General features: G+C 43.7%; 1 protein-coding gene across 5 annotated transcripts in view; it reads left to right on the top strand.

The window, feature by feature from the left end:
* The window catches only part of NEK10 (NIMA related kinase 10), a 407,343-nt gene that overhangs the window by 156,320 nt on the left and 226,167 nt on the right, over window positions 1-24,856 (top strand). For all 5 annotated transcript variants that reach the window (XM_077268950.1, XM_077268949.1, XM_077268946.1 and 2 more), the window contains one exon: window positions 1,303-1,386. In XM_077268950.1, the coding sequence (XP_077125065.1) occupies window positions 1,303-1,386 (84 nt within the window). The remainder of the gene's footprint in view (window positions 1-1,302; window positions 1,387-24,856) is intronic.

The raw sequence follows: 24,856 nt of genomic DNA, 5'->3' as shown, positions 1-24,856 counted from the left end.
TGGTCCGGTCCGATGGGTGTCTCAGGTCCGCTCCGGCGCCTCCTATCTTCATTCCATGACGTCCTCTTCTGGTCTTCACGCCGCGGCTTCGGCGCAGGCGTACTTTGTCTGCCCTGTTGAGGGCAGAGCAAAGTACTGTAGTGCGCAGGCGCCGGGCCTCTTTGACCTTTCCGGCGCCTGCCGAACAATTTTTATTTATTGCAAAATACATATAAAAACATGTAAAAAGAAGTGAGACAACACACTGGTAAGGAACTTGGGGGGTATAGATCTCACAGTGCAGAGGCAAGTTCATCGCAGTTCACAGTAAGAATTTCACTTCAGTGAACTCGCCTCTGCACTGGGAGTCTTTTTCTCAAGGTGCAGAGGTCACCGCAGTTCATTTGCCAGCTGGGAACGCAGCCTCACTGACCGGCAGTAACCTCGATGACATCACCGCTAGTCACTGGGGCTGCACTTGCAGCAGTTCATTAACCAGTGGTTCTCAGCCTGGACGGTCACATCTCGGCACCCTCCAGGTTGAAACCTATTTATCCCCCAGACATGGATTATGGTGTGTGACAGAACGACAGACAGGTGAGGGATATTGCTGTTTTTTATTGTTTTATTACAGGAGACAAGGGATTCGGTGGGATAGGCGTTAGGTTATTTTTAAATAAAAAAGTAAAAGTGTGTTTTGTTTTATTTCAATTAAAAGACTTTATTCTGGCTGTGTCTTTATTTACCATATAACTGTAGGATTAGTAATGGATTACTATCCAAAAATCCATTACTAACCTGTGGGCTTGATGTCACCTGACAATACAAAGGTGACATGAACCCCACAAATATGAACCCCACTTGCTACTGCTACAGGGCAAGTGGGAGGAGCCGGGGAAAGCGCCAGAATTGGCGCATCTAATAGATGCGCCTTTTATGGGCGGCTACAGGCTCCCTATTTTTAGACTGATGGGCCCAATATCCATGGCCCCTTACCAGCCTGAGAATACCATCCCTCAGCTGTCTGCTTTAGCAAGGCTGGTTGTCAAAAATAGGGGGGACCCATGCCGTTTTTTTAAATTATTTATTTCAATAATTAAAAAATACATTTTGTGGACCCCTCTATTCTTGATAATCAGACTTGCTGAGGGTTTCAACATAGATTATAATGGGTGTGCGCTTGTACATGTGTCTAGTATGTGTGAAAACGAATGACAGACATACAGCAGACACTGACATATGAAGGGGGCCTGTTTTTTTTAATCTTTTATTTGAAAGTATTGTTTTCTAAAGCAGATGAATGTCTTCTTGTATCCTCTGTAGGAGAATGGTGTTTACATTATTGGTATGCTGATTTTACCAAGCAGACAACATGACTGTATTAAAAGCAAATGTACAATATTACAGGTAAGATTGTAAACCATTTTTACATTTTGCACACATTATGATATTATTCATTGATTTAATTAGGGTGCTACCACATAATGGGTTCTTATACAGGTCTTAATGTAACAAAAAACATCTGATAGATGTTGTTTTTAAAGAGATATTTTTGAAAAAAAATGTTGAAAAATGTCCCTGCAAAACAGGATAAGGTAAAGGCCTGGTAATCTCCATATTCAGACTTAGGGTACCGTCACACAGTGCCATTTTCATCGCTACGACGGCACGATCCGTGACGTCGCAGCGTCATATGATTATCGCTCCAGCGTCGTAGACTGCGGTCACACTTTGCAATCACGGCGCTGGAGCGATGCCGAAGTCCCCGGGTAACCAGGGTAAACATCGGGTTACTAAGCGCAGGGCCGCGCTTAGTAACCCGATGTTTACCCTGGTTACCAGCGTAAACGTAAAAAAAACAAACAGTACATACTTACATTCCGGTGTCTGTCCCCCGGCGTTCTGCTTCTTCACTGTGTAAGCACCATAGCCGGAAAGCAGAGCGGTGACGTCACCGCTGTGCTCGCTTTCCGGCCGGCAGGCGCTCACAGTGCAGAGAAGCTGAGACGCCGGAGGACAGACACCGGAATGTAAGTATGTACTGTTTGTTTTTTTTACGTTTACGCTGGTAACCAGGGTAAACATCGGGTTACTAAGCGCGGCCCTGCGCTTAGTAACCCGATGTTTACCCTGGTTACAAGCGAACACATCGCTGGATTGGTGTCACACACAACGATCCAGCAATGTCAGCGGGTGATCAAGCGACGAAAGAAAGTTCCAAATGATCTGCTGCGACGTACGATTCTCAGCGTGATGTCTGATCGCAGTAGCGTGTCAGACACAACGATATCGTAACGATATCGCTAGAACGTCACAAATCGTGCCGTCGTAGCGATGAAAATGGCACTGTGTGACGGTACCCTTACCCAAAATAAAGTGCAGGGTTTATTGGTGTTTGGTTAAAGAAGCACTCCCATCAAAGTTTTTATCCTCGTAATATATTGCTATCATCATATTATATAGCACTGTGTACTCACAATTGCTCATTTTGCCCTTCTACCCAGCTAATTGTTCTTTTTTACATTAAGTCCTTGACATCACGTGTTTAAAAACAGACTAGCTGAATCCTTCTAAGCTCTTTGTAGAAAGAGGAGGTCTCTTTTCCCTGCATGAGTCATCACTGCAAAGTTGCAGGGGTGAGGAATGGAGCATTTGGATCAAGAGCTGAAGAGGAGGATGACTTGTGTAGACAAAAGAGACTTCCTTTTTCTACATAGAGTTTAGAAGGATTTGGCAAGTTTGTTTTTTAATCACTTGATGTCCTTGACTTAATGGAAAAGAGAAGAATTATCTGGATAGAAAGGCAAAATGAGAAATTGTATGTACATGGTGCTATATAATATGATTGCAGTGTATTAAAAGGATAAAAATTCTGATGAGAGTGCTTCTTTAATAATTTCTAAAAAACAGCCACTACAAATTCAAGTGAGTAACCACCTTCGCAGGAGCTCCCACATATTCATAGTTTAGCTAAAAATGTTTATGGGTATATAATTTAATTTATTCTTGAATTGGTCATGTAGCTAATATAGGGACTCTTTGATTTAAAGGGAACCTAAATCAAACATCGGCTGTGTTATTGCAGACGGGTATGTTTTAATTTGAATTGTTGCAGCTTTTTAGCGAAAACGTACTTGGAGACGCATGATCCCTGGATGGCTTTTCAAATACTAGTCCAAGATACAGGTCCCCAGCAGCTCCTCCTTACCCAGCTCCCATTGACTGATAGGTCTTTCCCTGTATGCGGAGAGATCTGTCAGTCTGAGGAAGCGCGGGTGGGGAGAAGCTGTTGGAGACAAGCCTTTTCGACTTGTCATCTGACTTTTATTAAGATATATTTTTATTTCCAAATAAAACATACACACTCTATTAATGCATACAGTCTTTGATTCATGCTTCCTGTTGTTGAGACAGCAATACTTTCTTGCCAGATTTTCTTTAACTACTTCTGGACAGGCCATAAACTATAAACATCCAAGCAATCCTTCATCACCTTGGGTTTTTCTGTTTTTGTGTTTCCGTTTTTTGCTCCCCTTCTTCCCAGAGCCATTATTTTTTTTATTTTTATGTCAATTTGGCCATGTGATGTCTTGTTTTTTGCAGGACGAGTTGTACATTTGAACGACTCCATTGGTTTTAACATGTCGTGTACTGGAAAACGGTAAAAAAAAATTCAAGTGCGGTGAAATTGCAAAAAATGTTCAATTCCGCAATTGTTTTTTTTTTTTACCATGTTCAATAAATGCCAAAACTGCCATTATGATTCTCCAGGTCATTACGAGTTTGTACATGCCGAACATTTAAAGGTTCTTTTTTATTTAACTGGTGAAAAAAAAATCCAAAGTTTGTAAAAAAAAAATAAAAAAAGAAAACAATTCGCCATATTCCTAGACCCGCAGTGTCTACATTTTTTGTGATCTGGGGCTGGGTGAGGCTTAGTTTTTGCGCACTGAGCTGCCATTTTTATTGATAACATTTTGGGGTAGATACGATGTTTTGATCGCCCGTTATTGCATTTTATTGCGACCAAAAAAACGTAATTCTGGCGTTTTGATTCTTTTTTAATCGCTACGCTGTTTACCGATCAGATCAATTATTTTTATATATTGATGGATTGGGCAATTCTGAACCCGGTGATACCAAATATTTGTATTTTTTTTATTGTTTTATTTTGAATGGAGCAAAAAGGGGGGTGATTTGAACTTTTATATTTCCCCCAAAACATAGGATTGTAGCTGCTCAACAGTCCTAAGTCTTCCACACTAGATTTTTTGTTTCATAATGTACCAAATGTTTGATATTGAAGAACGCTCTGTACTGCTGGCGGCCAGTTCATCACTGAACTCTACTTCTGCAGAGCCATGCTGTACTGATGGATGCAGTATGGGGTTTAGTCATGTCTTGTGAAATATACAAGGCCTTCCCTAAAATAGCCTTTTATCTGGAAGAGATTATTCGTTGTTCTAACACCTCTATAATGCTCAACACTAACGCCTTTCAAGATGTGTAAGCTGCACATTCTATAGGCACGAATACAGCCACCGTGTCGTCAGAGATGGTGGCTTTTTAACTGTGCACTAGTACAAGCTGGACAGTCCTTTTCTTCTTGATGCCACACAACATGGTGTCCATGGTTTCCATGAAGAACTTCAAATTTTGATTCATCTGACCACAGACCAGTTTTTCATTTCACCTCAGTCCATTATAAAAGAGCTCTGGACCGGAGAAGACAGCAGCTTTTCTGTCTTAATATAGGTTCTTCTTTACATAATAGAGCTTTAATTTGCATTTGTAGCTTTTACAGTAAACTGTGTTCACATACCTTGATTTTTGGAAGTATTCCTGAGCCTTATTAGTGATTTACATGACCGAATCATGCCTTTTTTTCAGATCACGAGCATCTAATATTGACTGTTTGCCTTTTCCTTTGTTCGTATGGATTGCTCCAGAATAACTGAGTCTTTTGATGACATTTTATACTGTAGATGGTGGGTTAGTCAACAATTTTGTAATTTAACATTATAGAACATTTTTTTGGAAATGGTCCCAAACAGCTGTCCCAGACTGGTCAATCTCTGACCATGTTTTCTTCTGAGAGACTCTGCCTCTCTAAGATTCTAATTTTATACACTTGACTGCCCAGCTGTTTTTTATTAATATCACTTAACTTTTCCAGCCTTTTGTTAACCTCGTCACAACATTTTTTTAAATGTGTTCCTGCCTTCAAAATTAGTTAATTTTTTCAAATGAAATGAAAAAATGTCTAACTTTCAACTTCTGATTTCAGTTCTTTGTTCTGTTGTGAAAACAGAAATGGTTATATGAGCTTTCCAAATCATTGCATTCTTTTTTTTTTTTTTTCTTTTTTACACAGCGTCCAAACTTATTTGGAATTAGGGTTAGATATAGTGGCCTCTCATTAAAGGTGCTTTAAAATAAATATTAAGTAAGGTAAGAAAATGGTTATTTAAAGTAAAACCAGGCAATGGAACTAGAAAAATCCCTTTATGCTTGCTGAAAATTAGTTTGCAGCAAATAGATCGACTATATACATTATTGATTACAATTTTTTATATTGTAGCTTACATCTATTTCTCTGCCTCAATGTCTTAGGCTTTGCCATTGCTAAATTCTACCATGATGTTTCATCTGTGTACTGTTCTATGTTTAATATTCTCTTTGAAAAGTGGCTCTATCCACATCAATATCTACATCTAACCAGCTAGAATAGTGACAGTCATCAGAAATTCATATGGTCTGTGGTTGAGATCCACAAAGTAGACGAGCTTCATATTTCATCCCATAGGCACCTCAGGCTAAGAAAAGGAAGTAATTTATTCATCCAGCATCTGTCATATAGTGGTTAAGTTCACTGAGTCTTTTTTCAACCATGAACAGCAATGCTGATTATTTGTACTTTGGCACAAGTTCAAGAAGTGTCACTAATTTCATACCTATAAATAAATCCCCCAAATATAAATAATGGCAAAAGCTTTTATACACCATATCAATTTATGTTAACTAATAATGTTCATATAATTGTGAAGACTACACGTGTCAAGGTCATATGTGTATAATAATAAAATAATTGCATAGAAATGTTTTGCAATGTAATTAAAATCAGTTTTGTCTCCTATTTATAAAACTATTATGTCACCTGCAACATAAAGCAATTTTCCAAAAATGTTTTATGACTCAATATCACTGTGGATGTCATGTTATAATATCAAAATTATAACACTAAGCCTATGAGAAACTAGAGGGTCCAAATACCACTTCTTCTCCAATATGTTGATTAGAAAAGTGGTGCATCCTATGGCATAATTTTTTGGCAAGCTGCTTTTCCTGGTATTGTGTTCAAGTAAGGGTGACTAAGTTACAATGCCAGAACACATCACCAATTTTCCAAGTCAAAAATTCTAAATCAGAATCTCAATTTGGCTTTTATCCTAAGTCATATTCCAAGACTCGTTAAAGGGTTGATAATGTAGAATTGCTGCTTCCAACAGGTGGCACTATAGAGTTCAAGTCCACTTTCTCTCTGAAGAGGCAATTTGCATATTAAATTTCCCAGAGGAGCATTGCATGACGAATAAGCCTCCTTACCTTGGCATGCCAGAGCTGGTATTTCACTCTCCACAAGGAGAAACATTACACCTGAGACCCATAATGAGAACTGACACAAGGAAAAAGTATTAAACCCATGAGGCAAGAGAGGTGCAAAAAGCCATGGAAAGTCAGGAGCCAGCTGAAACCTATCAGTAATTAGAAAGCAGCCCTGCCACTTTGTGAAAAATAATATCTGCTGGTTCAACTGATGGCCTATAATTAGATAATTAGATCTCAAGATGGGTAAAACCAGTGAGCTGTCTTAAGACCTTCGCAACTCTATTGTTGCAAAACACATTGATGGCATTGACTGAAGAATTTCTAAACTACTGAAGGTGCCAGTGTGCACTATTGGGCAATAATCCAGAAGTGGAAACAATATAATTTCACAATAAACCAGCCATGACCAGATGCAATATTTCAGACAGTGGAGTGAAAGAATTATCAGAAGAGTTGTCGAAGAGCCATGCACCACCTGTGGAGAGCTACAGAAAGACCCGGAATCAGCAGGTACAACTGTTTCAAAGAAAACAATAAGTAATGCACTTAAAGGGAGCCTGTCAGCAGGATTGTGCAGAGTAACCTACAGACAGTGTCAGTTCGGCGCCGTTATTCTGGTTAAAATGATACCTTGGTTGATGAAATTCGTCTTGTGGTTGTTGTGTAATCTTTATTTTCAGTTTTCAGTTAATGATATGCTCGTACTTCTGGGCTGCCTGTTGGGTCTTCATGTGGTGCTCTGATTAGGTATTCACCAGTATTGCTTCTGACAGGTCACTGATCCCTCACTTACTTGCCCCCTGGTTTACATAATGAATATTATATACATTTAAAAAAAAAGACAGATTTCATCAACCAAGATATCATTTTAATCAATATAACGGTGCTGACCTGACACTGTCTGTAGGTTACTGTGCACAATCCTGCTCACAGGTTCCCTTTAACCTACATGGCCTGTGTGCATGCTCACCTCACTACGCAAGACTCCATTGCTGAGCAAAAAGCATGTTCAAGCATATTTAAAGTTTACTCAGTAATATTTAGATAAGCCTGTGAAATACTGGGAGAATAAAGTCTGGTCACAAGAGACAAAAATTGAACTCTTTGGATGCCATTATACATACTATGTTAAAACACCATAGCAGCAGTGAAGTTTGGAGGCGGGAACATCATGGTGTGAGGCTGTTTTTTAGCATACTGAACTGTCAAAATATCATGTAATTGAAAGAAGAATGAATGGACAAATGTACTAAGACATTCTTGATAAAAATCTGCTGCCATCTACCAGGATCATGAAGATGAAACGAGGTTGGATATTTCAGCAAGACAGTGTTCCAAAAACTAATTTCTCATAAACTGGTTTCAGAGAAAGAAAATAAAGCTGCTAGAATGGCCAATCTTCTGACCTGAATCCAATAGAAAATGTATGGAATAAATTAACACTCAGAGTTCATAGTAGGAGCCCACAGGACCTTCAGGACTGGAAGAGTGCTTGTGTGGAAGAATGGGCCAAAATAACACCTGAGCAATGCATGCAAATAGTTTCTTCATAAAGGAGGTATATTGAAGCGGTCATCACCAACAAAGGCTTTTGTGCGCAGTATTAACCCCTTTCTGACATTGGACGTACTATCCCGTCGAGGTGGGGTGGGCCCGTATGACCACCGACGGGATAGTACGTCATATGCGATCGGCCGCGCTCACGGGGGGAGCGCGGCCGATCGCGGCCGGGTGTCAGCTGACTATCGCAGCTGACATCCGGCACTATGTGCCAGGAGCGGTCACGGACCGCCCCTGGCACATTAACCCCCAGCACACTGCGATCAAACATGATCGCAGTGTTCCGGCGGTATAGGGAAGCATCGCGCAGGGAGGGGGCTCCCTTCGGGCTTCCCTGAGACCCCCGGAGCAACACGATGTGATCGCGTTGCTCCGAGGGTCTCTTACCTCCTCAGGGAGGTGGCTTCACAGTGCCTGCTCAGAGCAGGCGCCGGAAAGCCTGGAGGAGCTGTGCACGTCAGTTCGCCGATCTGACAGAGTGCTGTACAAACTGTCAGATCAACGATCTTACACTATAACATGATGCCCCCCCTGGGGCAATGTTATAGTGTAAAAAAAAATATTCACATGTCTAAAAAAAATAAAAAAACATTCCCAAAAAATTCCCAAATTCCAAAAAAAAAAAAAATTGTTCCTAGAAATACATTTCTTTATCTAAATAAAAAAAAGCAATAAAAGTACACATATTTAGTATCGCCGCGTCCGTAACGACCCGACCTATAAAACTATCCCACTAGTTAACCCCTTCAGTGAACACCGCAAAAAAAAAAACGAGGCAAAAAACAACGCTTTATTATCACACCACCAAAGAAAAAGTGGAATAACACACGATCAAAAAGACGGATATAAATAAACATGGTACTGCTGAAAGCGTCATCTTGTCCCGCAAAAAAAGAGCCGCGATACAGCATCATCAGTGAAAAAATAAAAAAGTTATAGTCCTCAGAATAAAGAGATGCAAAAATAATTATTTTTTCTATAAAATAGTTTTTATCGTATAAAAGCGCCAAAACATAAAAAAATGATATAAATGAGGTATCGCTGTAATCGTACTGACCCAAAGAATAAAACTGCTTTATCCATTTTACAAAATGCGGAACGGTATAAACGCCTCCCCCAAAAGAAATTCATGAATAGCTGTTTTTTTGTCATTCTGCCTCACAAAAATCGGAATAGAAAGCGATCAAAAATGTCACGTGCCCGAAAATGTTACCAATAAAAACGTCAACTCATCCCGCAAAAAACAAGACCTCACATGACTCTGTGGACCAAAATATGGAAAAATTATAGCTCTCAAAATGTGGTAACGCCAAAAATATTTTTTGCAATAAAAAGCGTCTTTCAGTGTGTGATGGCTGCCAATCATAAAAATCCGCTAAAAAACCCGCTATAAAAGTAAATCAAACCCCCCTTCATCACCCCCTTAGTTAGCGAAAAACTAAAAAATTAAAAACATTTATTTATTTCTACTTTCCCATTAGGGTTAGGGCTAGGGTTAGAATTAGGGCTAGGGTTAGGGTTAGGGTTAGGGCTAGGGTTGGGGATAGGGTTAAGGCTACAGTTAGGGTTGGGGCTAAAGTTAGGGTTAGGGTTTGGATTACATTTACGGTTGGGAATAGGGTTGGGATTAGGGTTAGGGGTGTGTCAGGGTTAGGGGTGTGGTTAGGTTTACCGTTGGGATTAGGGATAGGGATGTGTTTGGATTAGGGTTTCAGTTATAATTGGGGGGTTTCCACAGTTTAGGCACATCAGGGGCTCTCCAAACGCGACATGGCGTACGATCTCAATTCCAGCCAATTCTGCGTTGAAAAAGTAAAACAGTGCTCCTTCCCTTCCGAGCTCTCCCGTGCGCCCAAACAGTGGTTCCCCCCACATATGGGGTATCAGCGTACTCAGGACAAATTGGACAACAACTTTTGGGGTCTAATTTCAACTGTTACCCTTGAAAAAATACAAAACTGGGGGCTAAAAAATATTTTTTGTGGAAAAAAAAAGGATTTTTTATTTTCACGGCTCTGCGTTATAAACTGTAGTGAAACACTTGGGGGTTCAAAGTTCTCACAACACATCTAGATAAGTTCCTTGGGGGGTCTAGTTTCCAATATGGGGTCACTTGTGGGTGGTTTCTACTGTTTAGGTACATTAGGGGCTCTGCAAACGCAATGTGATGCCTGCAGACCAATCCATCGAAGTCTGCATTCCAAATGAAGCTCCTTCCCTTCCGAGCTCTGCCATGCTCTCAAACGGTGGTTCCCCCCCCCCACATATGGGGTATCAGCGTACTCAGGACAAATTGGACAACAACTTTTTGGGGTCCAATTTCAACTGTTACCCTTGGAGAAATACAAAACTGGGGGCTAAAATATAATTTTTGTGGGAAAAAAAATAATTTTTATTTTCACGGCTCTGCTTTATAAACTGTAGTGAAACACTTGGGGGTTCAAAGCTCTCACAACACATCTAGATGAGTTCCTTAGGGGGTCTACTTTCCAAAATGGTGTCACTTTTGGAAGGTTTCAATGTTTAGGCACCTCAGTGGCTCTCCAAAGGCAATATGGCGTCCCATCTCAATTCCTGTCAATTTTGCATTGAAAAGTCAAACGGCGCTCCTTCCCTTCCGAGCTCTCCCATGCGCCCAAACAGTGGTTTACCCCCATATATGGGGTATCAGCTGTTATGGTTCTCAATGGCAAGAGAACATAGCCAAGCAAACATAAGTACTAGCTCTTGGAAGGATGGAAACTAAACTGACCATGAACTAAACCTGCCGCACAACTAACAGTAGCCGGGTAGCGTTGCCTATGTTTTTTATCCCTAGACGCCCAGCGCCGGCCGGAGGACTAACTAATCCTGGCAGAGGAAAATATAGTCCTGGCTCACCTCTAGAGAAATTTCCCCGATAGGCAGACAGAGGTCCCCACATATATTGGCGGTGATTTTAGATGAAAAGACAAACGTAGTATGAAAATAGGTTTAGCAAAATTGAGGTCCGCTTACTAGATAGCAGGAAGACAGAAAGGGCACTTTCATGGTCAGCTGAAAACCCTATCAAAATACCATCCTGAAATTACTTTAAGACTCTAGTATTAACTCATAACATCAGAGTGGCAATTTCAGATCACAAGAGCTTTCCAGACACAGAAACGAAACTACAGCTGTGAACTGGAACAAAATGCAAAAACAAACGAGGACTAAAGTCCAACTTAGCTGGGAGTTGTCTAGCAGCAGGAACATGCACAGAAAGGCTTCTGATTACAATGTTGACCGGCATGGAAGTGACAGAGGAGCAAGGTTAAATAGCGACTCCCACATCCTGATGGAAACAGGTGAACAGAGGGGAAGATGCACACCAGTTCAATTCCACCAGTGGCCACCGGGGGAGCCCAAAATCCAATTTTACAACAGTACCCCCCCCTCAAGGAGGGGGCACCGAACCCTCACCAGAACCACCAGGGCGATCAGGATGAGCCCTATGAAAGGCACGGACCAGATCGGAGGCATGAACATCAGAGGCAGTCACCCAAGAATTATCCTCCTGACCGTATCCCTTCCATTTGACCAGATACTGGAGTTTCCGTCTGGAAACACGGGAGTCCAAGATTTTTTCCACAACGTACTCCAACTCGCCCTCAACCAACACCGGAGCAGGAGGCTCAACGGAAGGCACAACCGGTACCTCATACCTGCGCAACAATGACCGATGAAAAACATTATGAATAGAAAAAGATGCAGGGAGGTCCAAACGGAAGGACACAGGGTTAAGAATCTCCAATATCTTGTACGGGCCGATGAACCGAGGCTTAAACTTAGGAGAAGAAACCCTCATAGGGACAAAACGAGAAGACAACCACACCAAGTCCCCAACACAAAGCCGAGGACCAACCCGACGCCGGCGGTTGGCAAAAAGCTGAGTCTTCTCCTGGGGCAACTTCAAATTGTCCACTACCTGCCCCCAAATCTGATGCAACCTCTCCACCACAGCATCCACTCCAGGACAATCCGAAGATTCCACCTGACCAGAAGAAAATCGAGGATGAAACCCCGAATTACAGAAAAAAGGAGACACCAAGGTGGCAGAGCTGGCCCGATTATTGAGGGCAAACTCCGCTAAAGGCAAAAAAGCAACCCAATCATCCTGATCTGCAGACACAAAACACCTCAAATATGTCTCCAAGGTCTGATTCATCCGCTCGGTCTGGCCATTAGTCTGAGGATGGAAAGCAGATGAGAAAGACAAATCTATGCCCATCCTAGCACAGAATGCTCGCCAAAATCTAGACACGAATTGGGTTCCTCTGTCAGAAACGATATTCTCCGGAATACCATGCAAACGGACCACATTTTGAAAAAACAGAGGAACCAACTCGGAAGAAGAAGGCAACTTAGGCAGGGGAACCAAATGGACCATCTTAGAGAAACGGTCACACACCACCCAGATGACAGACATCTTCTGAGAAACAGGAAGATCCGAAATAAAATCCATCGAGATGTGCATCCAGGGCCTCTTCGGGATAGGCAAGGGCAACAACAATCCACTAGCCCGAGAACAACAAGGCTTGGCCCGAGCACAAACGTCACAAGACTGCACAAAGCCTCGCACATCTCGAGACAGGGAAGGCCACCAGAAGGACCTTGCCACCAAATCCCTGGTACCAAAGATTCCAGGATGACCTGTCAACGCAGAAGAATGAACCTCAGAAATGACTTTACTGGTCCAATCATCAGGAACAAACAGTCTACCAGGTGGGCAACGATCAGGTCTATCCGCCTGAAACTCCTGCAAGGCCCGCCGCAGGTCTGGAGAAACGGCAGACAATATCACTCCATCCTTAAGGATACCTGCAGGTTCAGAGTTACCAGGGGAGTCAGGCTCAAAACTCCTAGAAAGGGCATCCGCCTTAACATTCTTAGAACCCGGCAGGTAGGACACCACAAAATTAAACCGAGAGAAAAACAACGACCAGCGCGCCTGTCTAGGATTCAGGCGTCTGGCGGACTCAAGATAAATTAGATTTTTGTGGTCAGTCAATACCACCACCTGATGTCTAGCCCCCTCAAGCCAATGACGCCACTCCTCAAAAGCCCACTTCATGGCCAAAAGCTCCCGATTCCCAACATCATAATTCCGCTCGGCGGGCGAAAATTTACGCGAGAAAAAGGCACAAGGTCTCATCACGGAACAATCGGAACTTCTCTGCGACAAAACTGCCCCAGCTCCGATTTCAGAAGCGTCGACCTCAACCTGAAAAGGAAGAGCAACATCAGGCTGACGCAACACAGGGGCGGAAGAAAAGCGGCGCTTAAGCTCCCGAAAGGCCTCCACAGCAGCAGGGGACCAATCAGCAACATCAGCACCCTTCTTAGTCAGATCAGTCAATGGTTTAACAACATCAGAAAAACCAGCAATAAATCGACGATAAAAGTTAGCAAAGCCCAAAAATTTCTGAAGACTCTTAAGAGAAGAGGGTTGCGTCCAATCACAAATAGCCTGAACCTTGACAGGATCCATCTCGATGGAAGAGGGGAAAAAATATATCCCAAAAAGGAAATCTTTTGAACCCCAAAAACGCACTTAGAACCCTTCACACACAAGGAATTAGACCGCAAAACCTGAAAAACCCTCCTGACCTGCTGGACATGAGAGTCCCAGTCATCCGAAAAAATCAAAATATCATCCAGATACACAATCAAAAATTTATCCAAATAATCACGGAAAATGTCATGCATAAAGGACTGAAAGACTGAAGGGGCATTTGAAAGACCAAAAGGCATCACCAAATACTCAAAGTGGCCCTCGGGCGTATTAAATGCGGTCTTCCACTCATCCCCCTGCTTAATTCGCACCAAATTATACGCCCTGTTATGGAAATATTAGGGTTGGATAAATATATCCCTGTGTGTGCTGTGGCCGCTCCCAATTAGACTGAGTATTTTGAGCGCTCAAAGGAATGAGACTGCAACACCATTGTGTCAGAACAACATTCCATCAATACTGAATTTTATTGTACATACATAGTTTTATATTTTCACATAGAAAGGAGTGGTTAGTTAATTACCATATTGTCTAGCTCCTCTGTCATTGGTTATCTAAACATATATGGAATATTGTGATTAATGCTCATATGACTGCTGATCAAGCAACTAAACTCGAGTTCTCTGTCTGTAGGACAAAGATGACATTTGATCAGCAGTCACCAAACATCTGACCCTCTTCTGCTTTTAGGGGTGGAAAACCCCATATGATCTGTCTGGGTTATATCAGGCTTATATCAGTTCAGTTTGTGTCAGCCATTTTAAACCATTTATTATAATGTATATATTAGCTGTGAGCATATAAGTATATATTTGATTATAGAGGAGTATACATGCAAGTGAGATCTACATGATATATATATTTCTATCACAAGCCCCCCTTAGATATCACTTGCCCTAATCCTAGCCTCCTGTCCCAAAGCGCTGCAACTCTTTTGTGCTGTTGGCGAACTGACACAAGCCTAACGCCTGTGCCCCACTCCATACAGACTTTTCGCAAATGGGCGGTCAGGAGATCTGTCCCTAACGGGGGTTCGTTGCAATCAGTCTCTTAGTCAATAGCATGTGTAGTGAGCGATGTGTAGTCTTTATCAGGGAGGTCATCTGTTCGGTCAGGCAGGGCATCCACGACATCATTCTGGCTTGGGTGTCATCTTCTGGTAGGGGAGCTTTCTTGCCATGCGATGAGTGGATCCAAGCGAGTCTTCCCTCCAGTTTCACAGAGTTTGGTGTCATCAGCAGCACTTGAGCAGGACCATCAAATCTGGGATCGAGTGGTGTTCTCCTTACAAGCTTTTTCACCAACACCCAATCTCCTGGCTTCTAGGAGTGCATACCGGACACTGAATCTGGATCTGGCAATGAAGAAAAAACTCGAGAATGGATGTTAGCAAGTTTCTTGGTGATTTCAATTACATAAGCAGACAAAGTATCATATTACATAATCAGCTGCTAAGGGAAAGGATACCCCTAACCTGGGACTAGACACAAACAAAATTTCATATGGTGACAGCTTTTCTGGGCCTCTGGGAGTGTGCCTAACACTGAGTAGTGTGATTGGGAGTGTGCAGGCCTAAGTCTGACCCTACTGCTGACTAGATCTCTCATGTGAGGTTTGCTGTGAATGCGGGTCCCTGGTCACTCTCTATCACTTCTGGGACCCCATAGCTGCATATCTCGTCTCTGAGAGTAGCTTCTTTGCAGTAGTCTTTGCTGACTGGTTCCTCACTGGGAAAGCTTCTGGCCATCCTGAGAACACGTCCACGACCACAAGGGCATATTCGAATCCTCCACTTGGCGGCATCTGGATGTGGTCTATCTGGATCCTCTGGAAGGGGTACAGTGGTCTGGCAAGTTGATGAGTGGGAACTTTCTTGATTCTTCCAGGGTTGCATTTGCCACAGGTCAGACAGCTGTTTATGAACTTGGCTGTTAGGGTGGAGATTTCTGGAGCGAACCAGTAAGCACCAATCGGATCATTCATCTGTGTCTTTAATCTGTGTGTGGGCCCATGTGCCCACTGGACCACCATAGGGTACATGCTTCGGGGTAAACAGGGTTTGTAGTCCATTGAGTATACCCTTCCTTCTTCATGTGTTGCTCACTTCTGCATCCAGCATTCCATCTTGTCCTTTGGGGCTTGCTCTTGCAACTTTTTTGAGCAGATCCCAGGATGTCATCTTGTCAGGTTTCCTGTCTTCAGCCGTCCTGTAGTAGCCGTCCGGCTCTACGACCTCTTCCACTTGTCCATATTGTCTTCCCTTGACTGTTTCTTTGGCTGCCATATCCGCCATGTTGTTGCCTCGTGCCCCTACTGTGTTCAGTTTTCCATGCGCTTTGACTTTTAGCATTGTCACCACTTTTGGAAGTTGAAGTGTGTTCAGCAGGTCCTTAATGGCTCCATTGATGCTTCACGGTTGTTCCGCTTGCTGTGAGGAAGTCCCTTGCAGCCCAGATGGGTCCGAAGTCGTGTGCTATGCCATGCAAGTACCTTGAATCGGTAAACATTTTCTCAGTCTTGTCTTCTGCCATCTGGTAGGCCTTCATCAGCGCTATCAGTTCTGCTTCCTGGGCTGACAGACTGGGCGGCAGACTTCTGGACCACAGGATCTCTTGATTGCTGGTCGCTGCACCTCCCGTGTGGAATCTTCCTTCATCATCTGCAAATCTGGAGCCATCCACATAGAGGATCAACTCTGGGTTGGTCAGTGGCTCTTCTGCCACCTTGGGTAGTCCTGCTGTTTCCTGTTGCATGATGCTGAAGCAATCATGGTCATCCGTCCGGAGCAAATTCAGATCCCTGCAGAAGGTATCATGCAGATTTTGATCAGACTTTTTATCTGAGGATCCGTATCTGTATCCCCCCTTGGGAGTGGGAGTAGAGTGGGCGGATTGAGGACTGTGCATTTGGAGATGGTGACATTGTTGGGCAGGAGTAGAGAGCACTGGAGGCGAAGATGCCTGGCGGTGGAGAGATGTTTTAGCTGGGTTTGGTTGAGGATTGCTGAGATGTCATGCAGAGCCAGGATTTCCAATGGTTTTTTCCACTGATGTCAGTAGTCCTGTCCAGGAGGGCGTGTGCTGCAACTGCTGCTCTCATGCGGGAGGAAGAGGCTTCCCTTGCAACTGGATCCAGGCAAGCTGAAAAGTAGTCCGAAAGTCTCTGTTTTCCCCCCTGAAGCTGTGTCAGGACTCCAGTAGCAAGGCCTTCTCTTCTCATCAAGTAGAGACGGAATGGCTTCTTGTAGTCAGATAGGCCTAGTGCTGGCGCTGAGACTACAGAGCCTTTTAACTTTTTGAACGAACTGAAGGCCACATCTGTCTGGAGGAACGGGGTCACACTGACGTATTCACACAGAGGCTGCATTAGGACGGAAGCATCAGGGATCCAGGCTCTGCAATATGAAACTAGACCAAGGAAGACCTGTAGCACCTTTGGAGTTGTCGGAGGGACCATCTTCTCCACTGTGGTCTTCCGGTCATCTGTCAGGTGTTTCACCTGGTGAGCAATACAGTGTCTCTGGAACGTAACTTGCTTCAGACACCACTGGACTTTGTTCTTTGAGATCTTGCAGTGCTGCTCCGCCAGGTAGAGTAGGAGATACAAGGAATGGGCTTTAAACGTGTCAAAGTCAACTGCACAAAGGAGTAGATTGTCCATGTATTGTAGCAGGGTTACTTCTGCTTGTTCTGTGACTCAGTTGGTGAGAACTGTGGACATTGCTTTGGTGAACTGTGAAGGGCTGTTCTGGGCCCACTGTGGCATCACTGTCCATGTGTGGTGTCCCCCCTGGTGCATTAAGGCAAACAGGAACTGGTCTTCCGGATGAGGGGGAACACTGAAGAAAACCTTAGCCAGGTCGGTCACTGTGAACACTTTTGCTGTGGCAGGCACATTCGAGAGCAGAGTGTGCGGATTCGGCATAATTGCAGTTTCAAACACTGTGGTGTCATTCACAGCTCTCAGGTTATATACCATTCTGAACTTGGCTGGCTCTCCTTTTACAGTCTTTTTCTTGACGGGGAAAAGCGGGGTATTGCAAGGCGATTTGCGAGGAACAATGATTCCTATTTCCAGGTAGACCTTCAGTTGGTCAGAGGCAGCTTGACTCTAGGCCTGGCCTGGGCCTTACGAGGGTACGGGGTACATGGCTTGAGTGACACCCGTACTGGGGCAACTTGAGGTTTTTCTCACGTGCTGGGGTCCCTTAGACCATAGACTTTCTGGTACTACATCCAGTACCTCCTTGGGTAGGCCTCATCGATTGTTTAATGTTCTTGTAGCGCTGCCAGCATGACTCTTCTCGGGTCAGGGATGAAGAAAATGTCACTGTCCCATCTTCCTGGAACACTGTGGTTGCCTTCAGCTTCTGCAGTAGGTTCGCTCCCAGCAGGTTGAGTGGCAGGTCCTTTACACCACAAACTGGGACAGGATAGAGTGTCCTGGCTGAGTGCACACGCTCAGTGGCTTTGTAAGCTGAGAATGTCTGACTTGACCACCAATGCCCATGCGAGACACAGAGGATTCTGATAGGCAGGTGGGATCAGCGAGTTCCACAGGTGTCATCACACTTCTGGCTGCACCACTTTGGATCTGACAACGCCATCCATTTTAAGGGTAATTTGAGGTACTGGTCTTGCAGATTAAGTTTTACATGTCAGGAGCGTAGTGTCTTGCAGACCTGGCTTGCTTGCCTCTGTCCTATGGACGGGGTACTTCACTGCTTTCTGCACTTCCTCCTTGACCTGTTTCTCTGGACCAACTCTTGGATTGCATGGGTCCAGTCTCTTCGGGGGCGTGAGTGCTTTGCACTGGTTCTGGAAATGGCCAAACTTGCCACAGATGTAACCCTTGACACTTCTTCTGTCTTTGTAGGGTGGTTGGGCTTCCAGGTCAGTGGTCACCATGAGAGGGGCTGTCTTCTGCACCCCTGGTTGTGACTCAATCCCTTGATGGGTACTGCAGCGGCAGCGGGGTCCGGCCTGCTGATTGATGCTGCGGTGGTAAGACGGGGCCTGCAGGTGCATTCGTGGCGAGGCCCGGGGGTGCCATGAGACCGGCGGCTGCATCCAACCCAAGGTCTTGGGGCATTACAGGGGCTGTGGCTGCATCTGCCATCACTTCTTCCCCCTGCTCCGACATAGCTTCTCCCCTTTGCTAACCTTATTGAGGTCGGTGTCTCCTCTCTGGAGTCTGCAGCGGTTCTTCCGGTGTGTCGATCGGCACTTTGTAGCGTCTTCACCTCTGGCTTCCCTTCTGGTGTTCTCAGCAGCATGTCACCCTTTTCCTTCTTTGTGCTCTTTTGTGGTGCTATAACGGCAGCTTTGGTGACAATTGGCATTGAACAGTCTCCTAGGCGCACATAAAACATTTTGCTGGGTCAGTCCACTGCTATTGACCTGTTCCTAGGCCTAGCCACTATCAGTGGTTTCCTGATTGGCTGTCTCAGTCCATGCACAAAGGCCTGTGTATCTGGTCATGAATGGTGAAGCCCAAGTCTTGGAATACTTGCATTACTCTGCAATGAAACTTCTTTACAGACTCTGTCTTATCTTGGCTCATGTCATGGCTTGTCCTGCCAATCTGCCTTTGGCCCACTCTCTGAGCTGTTCAATTAGCTGTGGCCCTGACTCCCAAGCGTGTATGTCTGATTCTGCTGGAAGTTTGAATTGTTCCTTCATGATTGGCCAGAGTGCATCACCTGCTTCTATTTTCATTCATGGCCCAGAGATCATTCCAGCTGGCTGCATATGTTTGCTGCTTCTGCTACTTTCTTCGGTAAAATGGCATCCCTGGGTCTGGACTATTGTCACCTGACTTGAAGTGCAGTGCACATAGTGTAATGGTGGTGCCTCTATCTGCCCTTGCATTCTTGGTGCCTGTGGGTTTCTTTTCTAGTACTAGACAGCATGTATGATGTTCCCTCTTCATCTTCATCAGAGGAATAGTTGTGATAGCTTGTACCGGGGTCATACACTGGCTGATTTTGGACTTAGAAGTTGCTTTTTTGTGTGAGGATGTCTCCCCCCTTGCTGAAGCTATGATGGATTAGGATCATAGTTTCATGTTGGTGTGAATGTGGATGTAGGCAGCTCTGACCGGTGCTGAAGCTGTACATTATCAATACATAGTGATATCAAAGTTCATGTAAAACCTTAAGGGTTACAATATTGTTGACTGTGAAATGAGGTAACGGAGGATCTGTCAGTGAGCTCGTTCTGATATCACTCCTCCCCCCTCTGCACCCAGGGCTGAGCTGACTGCTGCCTGATATGTCTGGGGCTGCCCACTGTGGGGGGGGCTTTCACCTTCTTTCCCCGATATCACAACTGGCAATGGCTGGACTGTGCCAGGGACACTTTGTGCTGTACGCACCATATTGTTTGAATTGGGCGTTGGCCCAGCCGGCAACAAGGAGGGAAAAAGAGGAAGAAGAAGGGGGAGGGTTCGAGGAGTGAGACAAAGGAATAGTAGGAGGGGAGAGAGAGAGAGAGAGAGAGTGTGGAGAAGAGGGAGGAGAGATGGGTGTGTAGAAGGAAAAGAAGGAGGAGATAGGTGTGGTTGTGAAGTGGAGAAGAAGGGAGGAGAAGATGGAGGGTGAGAAGAAATATGTGGAGGAAGAGGAGAGGAAAAGAGAGAGAGAGAGAAGAATGCAGAGAGAAAAGACTGACAACAGAATGAGAACAATAGAGTGGAGCAATGATGCCTTCTCCCTGTAGGGAGAGACGGGGTGCACCACATACTGTGCAAAAATAACTACCTATACCATGGATTCTGCTAAAAGCAGACTACTCAGATTCTCCTGTCTTATACCCACAAAAATCACTTCCTGGTTTGCTCACATAATTTTCTGTTCCACCTAAACGATGTAAGCTCTGCTGCCACTTCATACCATGTATTAGTATTCAGCAATCTAACATCAGCTAACTTCCCTTATTTTCCTTTCTACGTCATGCCACTCTGCAGCTTGAAGTCTGCCATTCTAATGAATTTCACGTACTTTATACCTTCCAAAATCTTCACATACTTAATACCTTCCGTGTCCTGCCACTATCTAGGGGCTCTTTTCTCATCAGGAAGTAAAAAGACTTTCCTGTTGCTCGGCCACTTTATTCCCCATGGCAAGAGTAAAAAATGAAAAAAACACACAAAAATGAAAAAAGAAAACAGTACTAAAAAAAAACTTCTAAAAATGAGTATATAAAACTCTAAGAAAAACCCAAAATGATAAGAAAACCGTCAAAAACTTAGTTCACAACCAAAAACTCAAAACTTTGATACAAGAGTAAAAAAAAAAAACTTTTTTCAAAAATAAATAAATAAAAAATAAAAAGGTAAAGAGATTGAAGATTGAGGAAAACTTAATTAAAAACTTTAAAATGCCGCAAAAAAAAAAAGACCCTTTAAGAGAGTAAAAAAAAAAAAAAAAAAAATTAAAACGGCTGTCAGTCAGAGACACACTTCCTCTTTATTCCGTATGAAATTGCAATAATATCAAATGTCACTAAAATCACGTTTCTGAAAACATTTATGTCACATCAAAAATGATAGATACAACTTAAATTTCACTTCTTCACAAAAAAAAACTACACATACCCAGCACTGCAGCTGAAAACAGTCCGGAAAAAAAAAAAAAAATGTGACAGTTTGATTTACAATGCATATCTCTCTGCTAAACAGCACGGAGAAAGAGGAAGTTCGGACAAGAGAACTATTTCTGCTTCTTAAAGCGGCAATAGTACATGGCACAAACAGACAGATAGACAATCCGAGAGATGCCCTTTTAAATTCTGTGACACATGCAGGCTGCGCTGGGAACAGACAACTATCAATCGCACTGGCACGCATATGCCGGGTTCTACCACCCTCCGCTCCGGTCGTCCTGACTGGCCGCCGGCTACGGGAATCTGTGGTAGCCCCTGAAAACTATCACCATCCATGCCTGGATTCTGGAGCCACCTGCTCCGGAACTACCTGTTCCTTTCCTCTTGCACGGGAATCTGTGATAGCTTACTCAGCGATTTGAACTCCTGCTGTCTGTTACCCAGCCACCATAAACAAAAGTCACTTTTTCCTTCCTCTCTCGGATTTTACACAAACACATACACGGTCCACAGCAGACACCTCCCAGGGTGGATTCGTGGCTACGGATTTTTTACACTACCTGGGAATTTGTGACCACATCTTACCGGCAAGAAGCATAGACGAGGACTGGGCACAGGGGACTTTCAGGTAAGATGATAACATTTTCTTACCTTACTTATGGAGCTGCGCAGTCTCCTGTCCCTGTGTCCAGGCCACGCCCACAACCTCCGTATCTCCGGTGAGAAGGATCCCGTGCGTTCATCCGTGCCTCGCTGTTGGGGGCCATTAATGTTATGGAAATATTAGGGTTGGATAAATATATCCCTGTGTGTGCTGTGGCCGCTCCCAATTAGACTGAGTATTTTGAGCGCTCATCAAGAATGGACTGTACACAACTGTGACAGAACAACATTCCATCAATACTGAATTTTATTGTACATACATAGTTTTATATTTTCACATAGAAAGGAGTGGTTAGTTAATTACCATATTGTCTAGCTCCTCTGTCATTGGTTATCTAAACATATATGGAATATTGTGATTAATGCTCATATGACTGCTGATCAAGCAACTAAACTCGAGTTCTCTGTCTGTAGGACAAAGATGACATTTGATCAGCAGTCACCAAACATCTGACCCTCTTCTGCTTTTAGGGGTGGAAAACCCCATATGATCTGTCTGGGTTATATCAGGCTTATATCAGTTCAGTTTGTGTCAGCCATTTTAAACCATTTATTATAATGTATATATTAGCTGTGAGCATATAAGTATATATTTGATTATAGAGGAGTATACATGCAAGTGAGATCTACATGATATATATATTTCTATCACAGCCCCACGGAGATCTATCTTAGAGAACCACTTGGCCTCCTCTATGCGAGCAAACAAATCAGTCAGCAGTGGCAACGGATATTGATATTTAACCGTGATTTTATTCAAAAGCCGATAATCAATACACGGTCTCAAAGAGCCATCTTTCTTAGCCACAAAGAAAAAACCGGCTCCTAAGGGAGATGACGAAGGACGAATATGTCCCTTTTCCAAGGACTCCTTTATATATTCTCGCATAGCAGCATGTTCAGGCACAGACAGATTAAATAAACGACCCTTAGGGTATTTACTACCCGGAATCAAATCTATGGCACAATCGCACTCCCGGTGCGGAGGTAATGAACCAAGCTTAGGTTCTTCAAAAACGTCACGATATTCAGTCAAGAATTCAGGAATCTCAGAGGGAATAGATGATGAAATGGAAACCACAGGTACGTCCCCATGCGTCCCCTTACAACCCCAGCTTAACACAGACATAGCTTTCCAGTCAAGGACTGGGTTATGAGATTGCAGCCATGGCAATCCAAGCACCAACACATCATGTAGGTTATACAGCACAAGAAAGCGAATAATCTCCTGATGATCCGGATTTATCCGCATAGTTACTTGTGTCCAGTATTGTGGTTTATTACTAGCCAATGGGGTGGAGTCAATCCCCTTCAGGGGTATAGGAGTTTCAAGAGGCTCCAAATCATACCCACAGCGTTTGGCAAAGGACCAATCCATAAGACTCAAAGCGGCGCCAGAGTCGACATAGGCATCCGCGGTAATACATGATAAAGAACAAATCAGGGTTACAGATAGAATAAACTTAGACTGTAAAGTGCCAATTGAAACAGACCTATCAAGCTTCTTAGTACGCTTAGAGCATGCTGATATAACATGAGTTGAATCACCGCAATAGAAGCACAACCCATTTTTTCGTCTTAAATTCTGCCGTTCACTTCTGGACAGAATTCTATCACATTGCATATTCTCTGGCGTCTTCTCAGTAGACACCGCCAAATGGTGCACAGGTTTGCGCTCCCGCAGACGCCTATCGATCTGGATAGCCATTGTCATGGACTCATTCAGACCCGCAGGCACAGGGAACCCCACCATAACATCCTTAATGGCATCAGAGAGACCCTCTCTGAAATTCGCCGCCAGGGCGCACTCATTCCACTGAGTAAGCACAGCCCATTTACGGAATTTCTGGCAGTATATTTCAGCTTCGTCTCGCCCCTGAGATAGGGACATCAAGGCCTTTTCCGCCTGAAGCTCTAACTGAGGTTCCTCATAAAGCAACCCCAAGGCCAGAAAAAACGCATCCACATTGAGCAACGCAGGATCCCCTGGAGCCAATGCAAAAGCCCAATCCTGAGGGTCGCCCCGGAGCAAGGAAATCACAATCCTGACCTGCTGAGCAGGATCTCCAGCAGAGCGAGATTTCAGGGACAAAAACAACTTGCAATTATTTTTGAAATTTTGAAAGCAAGATCTATTCCCCGAGAAAAATTCAGGCAAAGGAATTCTAGGTTCAGATATAGGAACATGAACAACAAAATCTTGTAAATTTTGAACTTTCGTGGTGAGATTATTCAAACCTGCAGCTAAACTCTGAATATCCATTTTAAACAGGTGAACACAGAGCCATTCCAGGATTAGAAGGAGAGAGAGAGAGAGAAAGGCTGCAATATAGGCAGACTTGCAAGAGATTCAATTACAAGCACACTCAGAACTGAAGGGAAGGGAAAAAAAAAAAAAAAATCTTCAGCAGACTTCTCTTTTCTCTCCTTTCTCTGTCAATTAATTTAACCCTTTTTGGGCTGGTCAAACTGTTATGGTTCTCAATGGCAAGAGAACATAGCCAAGCAAACATAAGTACTAGCTCTTGGAAGGATGGAAACTAAACTGACCATGAACTAAACCTGCCGCACAACTAACAGTATCCGGGTAGCGTTGCCTACGTTTTTTATCCCTAGACGCCCAGCGCCGGCCGGAGGACTAACTAATCCTGGCAGAGGAAAATATAGTCCTGGCTCACCTCTAGAGAAATTTCCCCGATAGGCAGACAGAGGCCCCCACATATATTGGCGGTGATTTTAGATGAAAAGACAAACGTAGTATGAAAATAGGTTTAGCAAAATTGAGGTCCGCTTACTAAATAGCAGGAAGACAGAAAGGGCACTTTCATGGTCAGCTGAAAACCCTATCAAAATACCATCCTGAAATTACTTTAAGACTCTAGTATTAAATCATAACATCAGAGTGGCA

The sequence above is a fragment of the Ranitomeya variabilis genome, chromosome 6 (genome assembly GCF_051348905.1).
Source record: "Ranitomeya variabilis isolate aRanVar5 chromosome 6, aRanVar5.hap1, whole genome shotgun sequence".
Classification (NCBI taxonomy): Eukaryota; Metazoa; Chordata; class Amphibia; order Anura; family Dendrobatidae; genus Ranitomeya; species Ranitomeya variabilis.
This window is presented reverse-complemented; position numbering and strand designations above follow the sequence as displayed.